This window comes from Scyliorhinus canicula, chromosome 14 (assembly GCF_902713615.1).
Source record: "Scyliorhinus canicula chromosome 14, sScyCan1.1, whole genome shotgun sequence".
Classification (NCBI taxonomy): Eukaryota; Metazoa; Chordata; class Chondrichthyes; order Carcharhiniformes; family Scyliorhinidae; genus Scyliorhinus; species Scyliorhinus canicula.
Window position 1 is genome coordinate 85,273,555 of NC_052159.1, and position 18,059 is coordinate 85,291,613.

Consider the following 18,059-nt stretch of genomic DNA (forward strand, 5'->3'; position numbering starts at 1 on the left):
TGATGAGCCGAGTGTACTGGCATCATCCGAACCATAGCCATCTTACAACATAGATTAAGGCATCCAATAATTATACAGCATACAATTATAATAAAGACAAGTATTATCAATGCATGCATCAGGTAGGACCCCCATGATCCTCCAAATAGCCAATCGAACCATCCCCCGCCCGAGGTTTCATAATTTCTTGCCGAATATGGTCAGCGTGGTTAGTGATATTCTCTGAACTATTGGGGATGTAAGTACAACATTCAGAGCCAATCACAGCACACGTCTCTCCTTCGCTTGCCAAGAGGTAATCTAAGGCTGCCTTATTTTGTAGGGCCACCGTTCTTATGGCAACCATCTCGTTGCTCATTTCGAGCAATGCCTCTGTGGTATCATTGGCTACCTCTTCTAAGATCATTGCTACTTTATGTATTTCCTTGATGGTTAACGCCACTCCAATAGGTGGAATCAAGATTCCGAAGAAACAGCTGTTATAGCTCTCCAGCTTCCACCCTAAACACATTAAAGAAGCCATCCCCTATGGACAAGCCCTCCGTATACACAGGATCTGCTCAGTCGAGGAGGAGCGTAACAGACATCTACAGATGCTGAAAGATGCCCTCGTACGAATGCGATATGGCGCTCGACTCATCGATCGACAGTTCCAACGCGCCACAGCAAAAAAAACGCACCGACCTCCTCAGAAGACAAACACACGACCCAACCGACAGAGTACCCTTCGTCGTCCAGTACTTTACTGGAGCGGAAAAACTACGACATCTTCTTTGCAGCCTTCAACACATCATCGATGAAGATGAACATCTTGCAAAGGTCATCCCCGTACCCCCACACTTGCCTTCAAACAACCACGCAACCTAAAACAAACCATTGTTTGCAGCAAACAGCCTTCAGAACAGAGACCACAACACCACACAACCCTGCCATGGCAAACTCTGCAAGACATGCCAGATCATCAACATGGATACCACCATTACACGTGGGAACACCACCCTCCAGGTACGCGGTACATACTTGTGCGACTCGGCCAACATTGTCTACCTCATACGCTGCAGGAAAGGATGTCCCGAAGCGTGGTACATTGGTGAGACCATGCAGACGCTGCGACAACGAATGAACGGGCATCGCGCGACAATCACCAGGCAGGAATGTTCCCTTCCAGTCGGGGAACACTTCAGCAGTCAAAGGCATTCAGCCTCTGATCTCTGGGTAAGCGTTCTCTAAGGCGGCCTTCAGGACACACGACAACGCAGAATTACCGAGCAGAAACATACAGCCAAGTTCCGCACACATGAGTGCGGCCTCAACCGGGACCTGGGATTCATGTCACATTACATTCACCCCCCCCACCATCTGGCCTGGGCTTGCAAAATCCTACCAACTGTCCTGGCTTGAGACAATTCACATCTCTTTAACCTGGGGTTACCCCTATCTCTGGATCTGTAAAGAGTTGATTACCTGCAAATGCTCGCATTCTAAGCATTGTCTGGCATCTTTAAACTTGTCTATATATATGTTTCTGGACCATACCTCTTCATTCACCTGAGGAAGGAGCAGTGCTCTGAAAGCTAGTGTTTGAAACAAATCTGTTGGACTTTAACCTGGTGTAAGACTTCTTACTGAATTTCCTGTGATCATTGGGCACTGGGACCCTGGTGGAGCTATGCCGTGTCAATTTCAACGCATTTCAAAGTGACTTCCTGCACACAGTTCTGACTGCTGCCAAGTTAATTTCTGTTTATTCGAAGATCAATTTAGATCTGGACATACTGATAATATTGATCACATTTCTACCTCGTGTTTATAACTTCCTATTGATGTGAACCTCGGTTTTGTAAAATACAACATTTTAAAAACTACAAACACAAAAGGAAATTCACAAATCCTGATAAAACACACACACATTTCCCCACTCTAGTTTTGTAAATTTGGGGATTAAGCTTTCTAACTCCTCTTACAGTTGCCGGGCGTGGCACCTGTTGGACCATTTTTATTTTTTTTCCGGTCTACCGGCATTCCTTTGAGACCCTGTGAGATTAGATGTCCTAAATATCACACTCGTTCTTTTCCAATTTTGCGCCTCTTTGGGACTCACTTTAAATCCCGCAGTGTTCAATTCGCTTAACACCACATATAATGCTGCCTGGTGTCCGGACTTGGATTCCGAGGCAATCGGTATATCATCTACATACTGTAATATTGTACATATTCTTTCATTAAGTCATTCCCCATTAAGTTTCCCTCATTATTTTGTTCTCTCATTATTTTCCCATGCATAAAATCACATTGGTATATACTAGTTATTTATTTCCACCAGTGTGGTCTCACTTAGATAGGCGGGTGTTTTACTTCCTCCTACCCCGGTTATATAAATCATTCTATCGGAGGTAGACAAGGGGAGATCTGTAATAGATATTGATGCATCCGTGCCCACCAGTATTTCACATTGTCAGCCCCTCCTCTCTCCTTTTCTGTTAGTTATGGGGGCCACAGACTGTCAGTCTATCTGTTGCAGTGACTGCAACAGGGTCCTCCATTCCCAGATCTGTTTCCTTTCTTTGGTAGTCGACAGTTCTGCGCGAAATGTCACTGTCTGCCACAGTTGTAACATTTTAAATTTGGATGTGTCGCACCTCCGCTACCATAAGTGCTAATGTTTTCTTGGTTTATTTTTATTTGGCGTTTCTCTTCTCCGCCGGTTATTCCACATGCCCACTCCACTAGTGCATCATACCCTCAGGGTGCGACTACTCCCATTTTTAAGATGGTCTGGTGGTTATTTGGGAGCCTGTCTTTAAAGGCTTGGATAAAGGCACGATCAGCGTGTGCTGGGTTTACTATTCCTGAACATTCTTCGCAGACCCGGAACAATCGTTCCCCATGTTCAGAGGCTCCCTCTCCCTTTTGTTGCTTAGTTGTGGTAATCTTACTCCAATTGGTTGGGGCGTTACGCCGGGCGGTTTGTACTGCTGTTTTAAATGGGGCGAAGTTTGCCTGTTGGGCATCCACTTCGGTAAGGAGGGGTAATGCCTGCGCCCAGACTCCTGTTTGGAAGTCATTTGTGTTGCCTGGACCGTCAACCAGTCTCCATTATTCCTGTGGGCATGGAGTTCTGACTAATTGGTGAATGTCCCGCAAATGTAATTGATGTCCTACCCATACGGTGTCTAATTCTGCCCAGAATTTAGCATTCGCACTCTGGTTGCAACTTGCCTAAGGAGTCCAATACTTAAGAGATTAAATGAATAACCTCTAATGTAAATTTCGCTTAACACAAAGTATATGAGAAAGTTTCATCAGAATATGTCAACCTTTATTTATTTTAAAATTCACCACACTTACACAATTAAGAAACAAGAAATTTAATTTTGTTTTTCTCAGGTACAAACGTAATTAAATAAGAAGATTTTCTTTACAAAGATAAATTAGAAATTTACATCACATACATTTACAAGTAATAAAAATTGGTTTTGACATTTCTTTTGAAAACTGTAGCAAGTCCTGAATGTTTGTTTGGCTTTCTCAGGTAATGTGAACCCCAAAAAATGTGGGATTCATCTGTATTAAACACAGGATGTGCTTAAGGGCGTTTGCAAAACAAACATTGAATAGTTAATAATGGAACGCAAACTGGCATTGAATGACAGAATACTTTGTATACATTCAATATGAGTAAGAGAATGACTGTAAAACTGCAGACACTAATAAGTATTAATCTTTCTCATTAGTTTCCTCTTACAATTATAGTGAAGCAGAGTTTCACTTTCCTATTTATAGTAAGAATTATCATCCAAGGACAAAAATGAACAAGTTAAATTTAAAATTAACTGCATAGTCTGTCTCTATAGTTATATACAACAAATACACTGTAAGGTTCCTTTTGAGTTGTGTCTTTTGTGATATTATTCAATAGAAAACTTGGCCCGCAACAGGTGTAGAGTTGGCCATTCCATCATTCAGTTTTAAACCCACAATTAGCTAAATATTACCATGGTCAATCCACTGAAGGCTGCATTTTCTGAGTCACATTCAAAACATACCTGCCATTTCCAACACAGCGAATTTGCAAGACTGTTGCTCTATGAATTTTGAATGTTGAATATTCCAAATGTGGCTAGAGTTGAGATGTATGTAACATACCCATGTGGTAGCATATTTTACAGAAGTTATGAATGGATTTGTGTCTGGCCCAAAATCGCAAAATATATTAAAATAACTGAAGTCACTGCAGGATGCACATTGCTTCTCTCCACCAATTTTGAATAGAAAATACTCTTCCAGGGCTTTCCTTCCCCTTTAGTGAAATGTATACAATTTTATTTTAAAAAACAGAAAATGCAGAAGGACACAACAACTGTAAGGAAAGACAAATCATTATGTTTCAAGTTAAGGGTATCCCACTGGAATGTCTCAACTGGTCTTTGCTCCTTACAGACGCTGACATACCCATCCTGTACTCCTAGTCCTTTCTATTTTTGCTTTTTTAATATAGGATTGTGTAGACTACTAGGTTCACAATATTCTCTTCATGGATCTTTGTTTTTGGAGCACTAACTGTCCTCAAAATGATTAAATAGCATGATGGATCCCTGGACAGCTCATCATGGCAAAATACAAGAAACACCTTGAATGTTATCTTCAATTAAGTATCTTGCAGTCAATCTGCATTTAAGCCACTGAGCATTTCAAGCACCTGGACTCAAAAACTGACTAGCATTTCTGCATACACAGCCTGTTATGTTTACAAATGGCCATACGCAAGTTCAGATTCACATATAAAACCAGCAGGCAGATCTTTTTGCAGTAAAATGTGTAAAGAAATCTTATTTCAGTTTGTGCAAAGACTGGGTATAGTGCACAATGCTGGCTACTGGTTGTGCTTCAACCACACATTCATACTTAGCTCCATGATTCCAGTGTACAATATTTAATGTTGATGTGAGATGGTTGAGTTGCTCTCAACTGAAACTTATTTCAGTTCAATTATATCCATTTAGACCTTGCAATGTTTATGGAGCATCACAGTTATTTAGATGAAGTTTCATGAAAGAACCATTACTCTTCTTTCTTTGGCTTACATGCTCTGCTTTCCCAAAAAGAACAATAAAAACTAAAATATACAACATAAAGATATTAGATTCCAAAATTTGATATGGTCATTTTTTTAGACCAAATAGTACATAAAGATATTAGATTCCAAAATTTGATATGGTAATTTTTTTAGACCAAATAGTAGTATAAACAGTCACATTCTATTAGACTGTAAGAATCATTTTCATGTACATTTTATACGAAAACTCTCTGGATTTATTTGGGGCTTTAAAAAAATTATGATAGGGTTGGAAACTGGGCAAAAATTGATTTGTGACGCTTTGAAATCCAGCTGATGTAAACACACAAGGGACATTATTCCTTGCTTCTTCCGCTGTTTTACACATTCATACAACAGTTTCACTGCCCTTTGCTGGTTTGACCCAGCCCTCTCCACGTTTATCTCGCTTCGTTCGTCCAGAACTCACAAATCTGTTTGAACATTTTTGCCAAGTATGTAATGTCTTGGCAGACCAAATCCACATGCCAGAAGTGATGCCCACCAACAATGACATAAAGATCTTTAGCATCTCCACTGCAGTATTGGAATCATCTGCTGAATATTTGAAAAGATTCCAGTTTGATATTTCATAAAAGTAACAGGCGATGACACAGGTGGCAGGTACTGTATACAGGACGGAAAACACACCAATTTTTACCATCAGTCTTTCGAGCTTGTCCGTTTTGGTCCCATCTTTCTGAAGATTAGATCTGATTTTGAACAAAGCCCCTAGGCCAGCAACAATGAACAAAGTTCCTATGACTAAATAAGTGAATAAAGGTGCAACCACAAACCCCGTGACTGCATCGATGTTCTGGTTTCCAACATAGCACAAACCCGTGAGTTCATCGGCATCCACTAGCCGCATGATCAGTATAACAATTGTCTTCACGGCCGGGATGGCCCAGGCTGCAATGTGGAAGTACGAACTGTGCATCTCTATGGCTTCATGTCCCCATTTGAGCCCAGCAGCCAAGAACCAAGTCAGTGTCAGGATTACCCACCAGATGGAGCTCGCCATCCCAAAAAAGTACATCAGCAAGAAAACAATGGCACATCCAGTATTTTTGAGTCCTTCTTGGATTAAGACGGGTTCGGCGGCGTCTTCGAAGTCACATGATATGCGTTCTCTGCCCACTGTTAACCTCACAATGTAGGCTATGCTGTAAATATTATAGCACATGCTCAGGAAGATAATAGGGCGCTCTGGGTACGAAAATCGAGAAGAATCGATCACAAATGTCAGAACTGTGAAGGCTGTTGATAGAAAACACAGACTGGCCCAAACTGCCATCCAAATGTCAGTGAACTCTTTGGCTGAGCGAGTGAACAGACCGACATCGTAGCCACATTTCAGGGCACAAGTGAGACTTCTCTTGACCCAGATATAGTGATGCAAACTGCCCCCCATGTTCTGGCACTCTTCTTCCGCTGAAAGGGACGTTTTGCTGGTATGATAGGGGATGTCCTCGTCTCTCGGACCCTCCATGCACATGTAGTTGTGGTCGTTTTGTGGCGGAAACTTGCTGCAGTTTAACGCCTCCGGCCAGTAGAAGCCGAATTCCTTCAGGACAGGTTCACATCTCTGCTGCACAGAATGACACATGCTGCCACACGGCCCAATCGGGATGTCGATTTTCTCTGTGCACATCGGCACATAAACTGAACATAAAAAAAACTGGGACAAAAAAAGACAGAGATCATCAATCGAAAGAGTAAATGTCAGGTCTCGACTCAATCCCACTGCCAATGATCCTCACATTTTTCCAGCCTTCAATTTACCCCCAAGTTGTGTCTGGCGAGCCTCAGCCGCAATCTAAGGAAGGTTTTTGCTCTCCCTTTTATCCACATTCCTCCTATTTTTCAATGAACTGGCTGACAATGAGAACTATTTAACCTGTCTAATTGTGGTTGGGGGGAGGGGGGGGGGGGTCGTTAATTACACGGGTCAAGATTAGCACAGGATTATTTTACAAATACCTTTCGCGACCTCTTCGGAAAAGCGCCCAATAAACTAACATTCATAAACTCTCAAAGCGAGAGTGCTCCATAAACATAATCACCTCTGTGCAAACACTTAAAAATCTTCAGTATCAGAACTGAAACCTTCAGATACTTGTTCAATGTTGGTTTATATAATTAATATGTTCCAACCAACTATTTGGCATAAAGGGAAGTGTTGGTTATTTATGGATGGAGAAGCACTTGAACTACACGCAGTTAAGAGATATGGACCAGCGTTAACATAAATCTCTTTTAAGACAAACCCTCCCTTTAGAAAGTATACGTGCATGTTAACATTGTAATTGCGTTCAGTTCCTTGTTGCATGAAAGTTAGATTATATTGCAAAAGGTTCACTGTATATCTGCATCGTGGATGCTGTAGCCTGTGCCTTTCCAAATGAAGTCGGATTCCTCCTGCACTCTCCATCAATATATTTTGGATTTTAAGAAAGTTACCAGCACCATCCAAAGTAACAATCCTCATTTTCAAAATCCGTGTGGCTTCTTCGGCTCCAGTTTACCAACCCTCACAATTTACCAACTCTTCACAATGCGCTTGAAGTAAACTCAATATCGCGGCACTGATAAATAAACACTGCAGTGACTCAAAGCAAACATTCGGAATTAAATGCAATCCAATGTTACAAACCTGCAGCTGACTGGAACAGCCATATTGAATCAAAGGTGTAAATGTCTGTAACTGTAACTCGGCGTCTGTTTGTAACTCGTGCCCCTCTGGATTCGGCATTTTGGTCACATTGTATCCCAGGTTCTGGCACATTGAGATTTTGATGGGGTCGCATCTTCGTTCGTCTTCGTCCCCATATCCCTGAACAGCGCCCAGCTTGTGTTGAAAGAAAGTTAAGCAAAGCGCTAAGAAATTCAGTGCCGAGAACCAATTCATCTCCTACAAGTCAGGATCTCCCAATTCTTCTCCAGCAACACATTAAAAGCTATTTTAAAGAAAATGTTGTCAACGTTTGTGTTAAACGGCTCGTCTTTCCGATTGTTTAAAGTTAACTTAATACTTGATCTTGTTTAACCGACATTTCTTGTCAGGCAATCGATACAAGTTGGGTGAAATGGTAATTATCTGTTACCCGCGAACAGATCCCGTCCAAAGTATTTATGTTGCAACCTCAGAACATCATACATCTTACTCCCAACTATCTCGCTGGAGGTTAAAAAAAATCCCCTTTTCAACCTAACATGATGGAACCAGACGCTGCAATTGACATCTGAAATCACCACACATCGTGCCTGTTCCTGAAGCAACGGCCAGTTAAAGTGGAGCATGGGGGCGGAGCACTTTACATCCTGGAGCCTGGCGGAGGAGACTGGCACCCAATCCGGATCGCTGCGCCGCCCCTCTCTCGGGTTGTCATTTTCTTTCGTGCTCTCTTAAGTTCTCCACAACACCAACTGCAGTTTTGTGTTGCTGGGGGGCAGATTGTAACTTACATATTCGATATTGTGAGTCCTTCGAGCGCACTGAAATCTGAATGGACGTACACGAGGCAGTCACAAATATGAGGCAGATTGCTGAAGTGCGGGGAACTTGCTTTCGGAAGCGATTTCTCCTCTCGCATGTTTCTTTCCTGTGTGCAGAGTGGGTGTTTATGATAATACTCACGACTTCATCCGCTGAATTAATTAATGAAGTGAAACTATTCAGTGTGAAATGGACAGTGAACAAAATGAATATTTTTTTTAAATGGTTTGGATTTGCCCAGTAACTAAAAAGAAAGATGGGTAATGTTTTTTAATGCATAAACCGTGGATTGTGAATGCCTACCCAGGAACTTTGCCCTTTGTTATGGAAAATCCCTCAGTTCGCAACCGCATTGACAGGTGCTGACCATAGTTACACCATAATTAACAACCTTCATAAAGGAATCGGGTCGGAGTTGAACAGTGAGACCAGTGAATAATAAGGGAAAATTATGTAAACATTGTTCACCTGAGACAATTTAAGAAACTTAGATCGATTCACAGGTTTCACTCTAATTTTAATCCTGGACTTTATTAATAGGGAAATAGAATACAAGAGCTAAGAGGTAATTTAAACTTGTTTGAAACATTGATTCGACCTTAATTTTGTCCAATTCTGGGCACGAGAATATTTCTAGGGTTGAGGATTTTCGGTTACCGCTATAGGCTGGAGAAGTTGGAACTGTTTTTCTTAAAGAGAAGGTTGAGAGGAGATTTTCCATAAGTATTCAAAATAATGAGGGGTTGAACAGAATAAAGAGGGCGAAACTGTACCCATGGCTGGAAGGATCAAAAACAAAACCGCACAGATTTAAGGCAATTGCCAAAAGAAGCAGTGGAGACACGTGGAGATTTTGTTTCATGCAGTCCAGTGGTTAGAATCTAGAACACATGCTGGAGGTAAGGTGAATTGAGGCATTCAAGGTGGAATCGAATGAATTATTATCTGGAAAGGGAGAATTTGCAGGGCTATGGGGGGCTGCAGGGGAGTGGAATTCGGTGAATTGCTCATTTGGTGAGCTCCTTGAGTGTTGTTGGAGCTGCACTTCTCCAGAGAAGTGAAAGTATTCCATCACACTTGTTTGTACCTTGCAGGTGGTGGGCAGGGTTTTTAAGGACTCAATAGTCTTTGCTATGTTTTTTGACATCATATGGAGTGATTGAAATTCACTCTATGGCGTTGGGATCCCGAGGCAGGAGCGAACAGAAATCATCCACTTGGCATTTCTGGCTGAAGATGGTTACAGATGATTCACCTTTGTCTTTTACAACCATCTTACAGCTCTGTTATCATTGAGGATGCTAGATGTTCATGGAACTCCCTTCTCCCATCAATTGTTTAATTGCACATATGCCTTCACAACTGGATGTGGCAAGTCTGCAGAGCTTTGATTTGATGCTAGAGTAAGGGAACATGCTGGGTCTCGGGGTTATGGATTGTTGTGGAACACAATTCTGCAGCTGCAATGGTCCATGTGCCATATGGATACCCAGGTGCTGAATCTGTTCTGATTCTACCCTTTTAGCATGGCGCCACACAACACAATGGGGGTGATCCTTAATGTGAAGATGGTCAGCCCTACAAAGGCTGTATAATAATCGCTCTTACCGATACAGTCATAAACAAATCTATCCTGTGATAGGTCGATTATGAGAATGAGATCAAGTTGGTTTATTCCTCGTGTTGGTTCTCTCGCCACCTGCTACAAGCTCAGTCAAAATTCAGCCAATGTAGTCAGTAGTAATACTACTGAATCATTCTTGGTAATGGAAATTGAAGCCCCACCTAGAGTACCTTCTCCTAGCTAGTACCTTCCCCACCTAGAGTAGGATTCTCTGGGAAGCTAGGGAGGAGATTGCTGAAACTTTGGCTTTGATCTTTATGTCGTCATTGTCTACAGGAATAGTGCCAGAAGACTGGAGGATAGCAGATGTTGTCGCCTTGTTCAAGAAGGGGAGTAGAGACAACCCCGGTAACTATAGACCAGTCAGCCTTACTTCTGTTGTGGGCAAAGTCTTGGAAAGGTTTATAAGAGATAGGATTTATAATCATTTAGAAAGGAATAGTTTGATTAGGGATAGTCAACATGGTTTTGTGAAGGGTAGGTCATGCCTCACAAACCTTATCAAATTCTTTGAAAAGGTGACCAAACAGCTGGACGAGGGTAAAGCAGTTGATGTGGTGTATATGGATTTCACTAAAATGTTTGATAAGGTTCCCCACGGTAGGCTATTACAGAAAATATGGTGGCATGGGATTCAGGGTGATTTAGCAATTTGGATCAGAAATTGGCTTGCTGTAAGAAGTGGTGGTTGATGGGAAATGTTCAGCCTGGAGTTCAGTTACTAGTGGTGTACCACAAGGATCTGTTTTGGGGCCACTGCTGTTTGTAATTTTTATAAATGACCTGGAGGAGAGCGTAGAAGGATGGGTGAGTAAATTTGCAGATGACACTAAAGTCGGTGGAGTTGTGGACAGTGCGGAAGGATGTTACAAGTTACAGAGGGACATAGATAAGCTGCAGAGCTGGGCTGAGAGGTGGCAAATGGAGTTTAATGCAGAAAAGTGTGAGGTGATTTATTTTGGAAGGAGTAACAGGAAGACAGAGTACTGGGCTAATGGTAAAATTCTTGGTAGTGTGGATGGGCAGAGAGATCTCAATGTCATGTACATAGATCCCTGAAAGTTGCCACCCAGGTTGATAGGGTTGTTAAGCAGGCGTATTGTGTGTTAGCTTTTATTGGTAGAGGGATTGAGTTTCGGAGCCATGAGGTCATGTTGCAGCTGTACAAAACTCTGGTGCAGCCGCATTTGGAGAATTGCATGCAGTTCTGGTCGCTGCATTATAGGAAGAATGTGGAAGCATTGGAAAGGGTGCAGAGGAGATTTACCAGGATGTTGCCTGGTATGGGGGGAAGATCTTATGAAGAAAGGCTGAGGGACCTGAGGCTGTTTTCGTTCGAGAGAAGGTTAAGATGTGACTTAATTGAGGCATACAAGGTGATCAGAGGATTAGATAGGGTGGACAGTGAGATCCTTTTTCCTCGGATGGTGATGGCTAGCACAAGGGGACATAGCTTTAAATTGAGGGGAGATAGATATGGGTCAGATGTCAGAGGAAGGTTCTTTACTCAAAGAGTAATAAGGGCGTGGAATGCCCTGCCTGCAACAGTAGTGGGCTCACCAATATTAAGGGCATTTAAATAGTCAATGGATAAACATATGGATGATAAGGGAATAGTATAGATGGGCTTTAGAGTGGTTTCACAGGTCGGGGCAACATCGAGGGCCGAAGGGCCTGTACTGCATTGTAAGTTCTATGTTCTATATCCTTGCTGCCTCAGTGCTCCTTCCAAGTGTGTTCAAATTGGAGAAATACTGATTCATCAACTGAGGGAGAATAGTAATGATAATCAGCAGGAGGTTTCCTTATCCATGTTTAATCTGTTGACATGAGACTTTGCTGGGTCCCAAAGTCTTCTTCCTAACTGTTTACCACTGTGTGACAACCTCTGGTGGGTCTGCCCTGCCATTGGGACAGGAAATACCATGGGATGGTGATGGAGGAGTCTGGGACATTGGCTGAAAGGTGTGACTCTGTGAGGATGATAATGTCAGCTTGATTAGTCAGTGGGACAGAACTCCCAATCTGAATGAAACTTTCCGAGCTTGATTAGTCATAAACCAGAGAACCCCACATATTAGCGAAAATGCTTCTTCTCTTCACAGATACTTTGAGGATATGCCTAAATCATTTATGCTGTCCTTCTGAAGTCTGCTGCAACTGAGTTCTGAGAGTAGAACAGTTGCTTTGGGGATCTGCTGTGAGGCATACAAACAACATGTCTTGTCCAATAGAGCTGGTTTTGAGTGATTAGTGCCTTGATGCTGGGCATGTGTCTGTACGATGACATAGTGGTTAGCATTGCTGCCTCACAGCGCCAGGGATCCGGGTTCAATTCTGGTCTCAGGTGACCGCCTTGCGTGGAGTTTTCACTTTCTCCCCTTTCTGCGTGAGTTTCCTCCAGGTGCTCTGGTTTCCTCCCACAGTCCAAAGATGTGCAGGTTAGGTGGATTGGCCATGCTAAATTGCACCTTAATGTTCAAAAGGTTAGGTGCATTATGGGGATAGGGTCAGGGCGTGGGCTTGGGTTGGGTGCTCTTTCTACAGATTGGTGCAGACACAATGGGCTGAATGGCCTCCTTCTGCACTGTAGAGATTGTGTATTGTCTTGGAAGAGGAGGCTGCTGTTGGACCAATATTCATGAGAATGGTGTGAAGGCACCGTTAATGATACTTCTCCACTGAGTTAAGGTGCCAACTGTAGGTTGTAGAAGACTCCAAAGCATTAAGGGCCTAGGGATCACTTCTATCCCGTAAGCCATGATCTTGGCCTCCGGTTTGAGATCCTGATCCACAGATACTCTTTCCCTCAGTCGACCAAAGGCTGAGCTGGCACATTGGGGCCAATGATGAGTTTTGTCATCTATGTCTGCCCTTGTCCTGAAGTGTTGCACATGATGTGGAAAATGGTCCACTTTTTCAAGAATCTTGCCATTGACCTTGAGCAATGGAAGGAGGTGCTGTGCTGCCGGAATTGGTTGGTAGAGGACCTTAGTTTCCAGGGTGTTTAGTGATTTAACCACCAAGCCATGGTACCCATTATGGATAATAAGCTTGTTTGGGTCATTGGTTATTACTCTGCAAAGGTTATAAAGCAAAAACCAACACAATTAAAAGCGATACAAACACGATGAGAAGTAAATGCTATCATAAAAATGAGTTAACTCTCAGATAAAATATAAAAACTGATACAGTACCAGATTTTATTCTCACGAACTATCTTCTTTCCACAAAGACACTCCAAAGTACAGAATGAATTGTGTCCTGTGAAAAGATAAATTATTGGGAATGAAAACGTTGCCAGGATCACATTTCAATGCGATTCTGTGAGTTTCTTATGAAATGTGCTTTTTATTATGCGATATTGGCGTGCACGGCAATAGTATGACCGTCTGTAATCAGATTTAGGCAGTTTATTTTCAGAGTTGTTCATATTGACCGCGATGAAGTGTCATTCTCAGCTCTCATTCCAAGTTGGATAGGAAAACTGGGGACGGGTTGGAAATTAATCATGAATTTAAAAAAATCTAACTGCGGAATAGATACCCAAGTGCTTTTTCAATTTGTCCAATTATTTATTGTGTGCTGTGTATAAACAATATGCTAAGGACCATTAATGCCATGGTTCTAATTCTCATAAGCCTGATAGTTAAAATGTTGAAATTACCCAAATTTGGTACCCAATTAAAAACGCGTGTATGTTTCATGGTCCGGAGTTCGCAAGACTTTTTAAAAAGATCCCCATGGTTATTTTCAAGCCACTCCGAGTGTATGTTTATATTTTAGTTAGTAGACACATTAGAAAGCCGAAGGAATGTGCCGTGTATTAAATAATGCAGTTATATCGAGTAGAGTTAAACCAGCTGACCTTTGGCAACTTTTTGTGTGTGTGGAAAGTTCTTCTAGAGCTCAAGTATTTCTGAGGCATTTGTTATCTAAACACAAACACTGGAAAGGCCGAGCCAGTTGCATTCCAGTCTGGTGAATGTCTGCCCTCTGCGAATGTAATTCCAGGCTCTGCTCTATCCTTCACAATTACTGACACTAATTGCATACAAACAGAGGAATAGTTGGATGTCTGCACATTAACTGGTCGTTTATTCGTCTGCACTCATCGGGGGGGGGGGGGGGGGGGGTCAGAATCGGAAAACCTTTTACACATTTTTAACAACCTGCTAAGTAGATGCAAATCGAACTGTTCTGTCATACTATACGATTTCCAACATTTAGGATATGACAATGAGCTCCCTGTTTAATAAACACACATTTGAAAAGGGACAGTGAACATTTTGGGGAGTTTACTCGCTGGGAGACGAAAGTTTTGCCAGACGTGGTTTCCACACACACAAAAAACTTCATTTAGAACGTAAGGCAGAATGGAATTTCTAAATAGTAATGGGGGTGTTTGCATAAAATGCTGAACAAGAAAATAGCGACTGGAAAAGAAACAACTGGTTCTTGATTGGGGTGTGTTGGAGTGGGCAAGTACTCAGCGACTTGCCCCCATATGAAGATGTTCGAGTGAAATATAAAAACATATAAATAAGTAAGTGATAGAGAAAATGTAAAGGCTATCAGTAGGTTCAAATAGGCGAAATATACATTTAGGATTGATAGCTCAAAAAATGTAAGCACACAATAGGTGATCAACATTTCCAGATTCTAGGTAGGGCAATGAAGGAGGAAATCATTAAGAACTGAAGGCAGCAGAGTATTCATAGCATCCCTAGATTACATGAAGGAGGCCATTCGGCTCATCTAGTCTGCATCGCCCTCTGAAAGAGCACTCTATCTAGGTCCAATCCCCTGCCCTATCCCGGTAACCCCTCCTAACCTGCACATCTTATGATAATAATCTTTATTATTGTCACAAGTAGGTTTTTACATGAACACTGCCACACTCCCGCGCCTGTAAGGTGACACAGAGGGAGAATGCAGAATCTCCAATTCACCTCACAAGCATATCTTTCGGGACTTTTGGGAAGAAACCGGAGCACCTGGAGAAAACTCATGCAGACACGGGGAGAACGTGCATACTCTGCACAGACAGTGACCCAAGCGGGAATCGAAACTGGGACCCTGGCGCTGTGAAGCAACAGTGCTAACCATTGTGCTACACAGACAGTGCACATTGGTTTGGTGGTGGTGGAGAGATTGTGCTGCCTGATCGATGGTGTCAGTGTGGAGGTCAAACCATTTTCTTGGCAGCCCTCATTTGGATGGCATCGGTGAGCTGGCAGTATTGAACAAGTTTTAATTGATTGTAAAAGGTTGGGAAATTTGGCAGTAGCTCAGTGGAGCTGAGACAGAACTGGGTGTTTAAAGCAAGGAGCATGTTTGAAAATCAGAGTGTGTGGGAGCCTGGAGTGCAGAAGATATTTATTTTAAAAAATTAAATAAAAAATGTATTTTATGACCAACATGTATCAAAGCAGGTTACAACATATAAACATCCAGGAAACATACTTCACAGCAATCAACTATACAGTCCATACTAATTGTTTCCCCTTTTTCATCCCCCCCCCCCCCCCAATGAACAGCTCCTCAAACACGGCGCAAACATCCCCCACCTTTTCTCAAGCCCCTCTGCAGAGCCCCTTAACTCATATTTTATTTTCTCCAACCGCAGAAAGTTGTACAGGTCACCCAACCAAGCCGCTACATCCGGTGGCAATACCGACCGCCACTCCAGCAAAATTCGCTGCCGTGGAAACAGATTGTCATAGAGCAACACGCAATGCTCCCTCTGTCCCCCCAGAAATCCCTGCCACTCCCCCAACCCCCTGAGAGCCAATGCCAAAGGCTCTATGGCCAACACTAACAATAACGCCACAGCAGTCACCCCTGTCTCATACCCTTGTGTAAGTCAAACCTCTGCAAACTCATACTATTCATCTTCACCCTCGCCTTTGGTGCCATGTACAGCAACCACACCCATGCCACAAATTGCGGACCAAACCCAGACCTTCCCAAAACCTTGAACAAGTACCGCCACTTCACCTGATAAAATGCCTTCTCTGCATCCATGGACACTACCATCTCTGGTACCAGAGCCCCCGACGGATTAATCACTGCATTCACAGCTTTCCTATGATTAGCGAGCTGGGGAAATTCTGCCCCATGTTCCCCTCCTCTCTCCCCCCCCCCCCCCCCCCCCCCCGGGTCCGCCTCGTACAGTCCCTGGTTGTACTCCCGAAATACCTCGTTTATCTTCCCTGCCTCCGACACCAGATCCCCAGCTCTCGTCCGTATCTGAAATATTTCACTGGACCCGGCCCACCTCCACAGCTGGTGCGCCAGCATGCGGCTCACCATCTTTCCATTCTGATATTGCATCCCACTTTCCCTACGCAATTGCCCGATCGCCATCCCCGTTGTCAACCTGTCAAACTTCCCAGCATCATTTTCCTCCTCGCCAATCCCTCGAATTATCCCGGTCCACCTCCACTATCCCGCTCACTAGACGGTCATGTACCTCCCTGCTTTCTCTATCCAAACGAGCCTTGAACAAAATAATTTCCCCCCCTTCAGTGCTTCCCAAACAATGGCTACCGACACCTCCCCAATCTGATTCAACTCCACATACTCCTCTGTGCAGCACGGTAGTGCAGTGGTTAGCACTGCTGCCTCACGGCACCGAGGTCCCAAGTTTGATCCTGGCTCTGGGTCATTGACCATGTGGAATCTGCACAATCTCCCCGTATTTGCATGGGTTTCACCCCCGCAACCCAAAGATGTGCAGGGTAGGTGGATTGGCCATGTTAAATTGCTCTTTAATTGGAAAAAATGAATTGGGTCCTCTTAAAATTTAATTTTAAACAAAACTCCACATACTCCTTAATCGCCACCCACACCTGATCACAAAAACCTCCATCTGCCAACAACCCCGAGTCAAAACTCCACCCTGGCCTCTGCTCTTGGCCCGATCTAAACCAAATATCCAGCCAGTGGGGTGCATGGTCCGAGATAACTATCCCCGCATACTCTGCCCCCTCCACCCCAACCAAAATCTCCCGACTCACTACAAAGTAATCAGTCCTCGAATACACCTTATAGACATGGAAAAAAAGAAATACTCACTTCCCCCTGGGTTCTGAAAGTGCCATGGATCTACCATACCGATCCTCACCATAACCCCCCTCCCCCCCTCCCCCCCTCACAGCTCCCTTGCCATTTGTACCCTACCCACCGACCTGGGGCTCGACCTATCCACCCTCGGCTCCAGGACACAGTTAAAATCTCCTCCCATGATCACTGGCACATGGACAAATCCGGGATCATTACCAGCAACCCACTCATAAAACCCACATCACCCCAATTTGGGGCATACATATTTACCAACACCACTGACCCCACTCACAATCACATATTTCCCACTTGGATCTCTCACCTCCTGCGCACTCACAGATCCCATTTTTTTGCTCATCAAAATCGCCACTTCCCTCGATTTCAAATCAAACCCCGAGTGAAAAACCTGCTCGATCCACCCCTTCCTTAACCTAACATGGTCCTGCGCACAGAGGTGCGTACCTTGCTGAAAGACCACCCGCGAGGTAATTGGTAAGTGAACACCCGCGACCTTTTACCCGGTCCATTCAGTCCAAGGACATTCCACGTTACCAACCTTACCGGAGGCTTATGCCTCCAATCCCCCCTACCGTCCGTCATCTTCCCCACTTAACTCCAGCCACGTAATTCTGCCCGATACCATCCCAAATAGCCTCCTTTTCCGCCATTGACCATGTCATCTCTCACCCCCTGCCACGTGCAACAACCCCCCCCTCCTCCACCCGCCCACCCCACTCGGCCTTCTCCCCCACCACCTCACTTACGTCACCAGC

At 43.6% G+C, this 18,059-nt stretch overlaps 1 protein-coding gene across 1 annotated transcript; it reads right to left on the minus strand.

Annotated features, from left to right (window-relative positions):
* Nucleotides 1–3,299: 3,299 nt before the first annotated feature.
* Nucleotides 3,300–8,963, minus strand: fzd4 (frizzled class receptor 4). The gene is made up of 2 exons (XM_038818472.1): nucleotides 7,752–8,963; nucleotides 3,300–6,776 (listed from the first exon to the last, which is right to left on the minus strand). The coding sequence occupies exons 1-2, from the start codon at nucleotides 8,004–8,006 to the stop codon at nucleotides 5,445–5,447; spliced, it is 1,587 nt and encodes a 528-aa protein (XP_038674400.1). The 5' UTR covers nucleotides 8,007–8,963; the 3' UTR covers nucleotides 3,300–5,444.
* Nucleotides 8,964–18,059: the final 9,096 nt, after the last annotated feature.

What these genes read in the sequence shown, in the direction of transcription:
- fzd4 (XM_038818472.1), bottom strand. Translation starts at nt 8,006, where the DNA reads ATGAATTGGTTCTCGGCACTGAATTTCTTAGCGCTTTGCTTAACTTTC. An exon ending in GCTGTTCCAGTCAGCTGCAG is followed by an intron (nt 6,777 to 7,751) that starts GTTTGTAACATT and finishes TTTTTGTCCCAG; the next exon opens with TTTTTTTTATGTTCAGTTTA.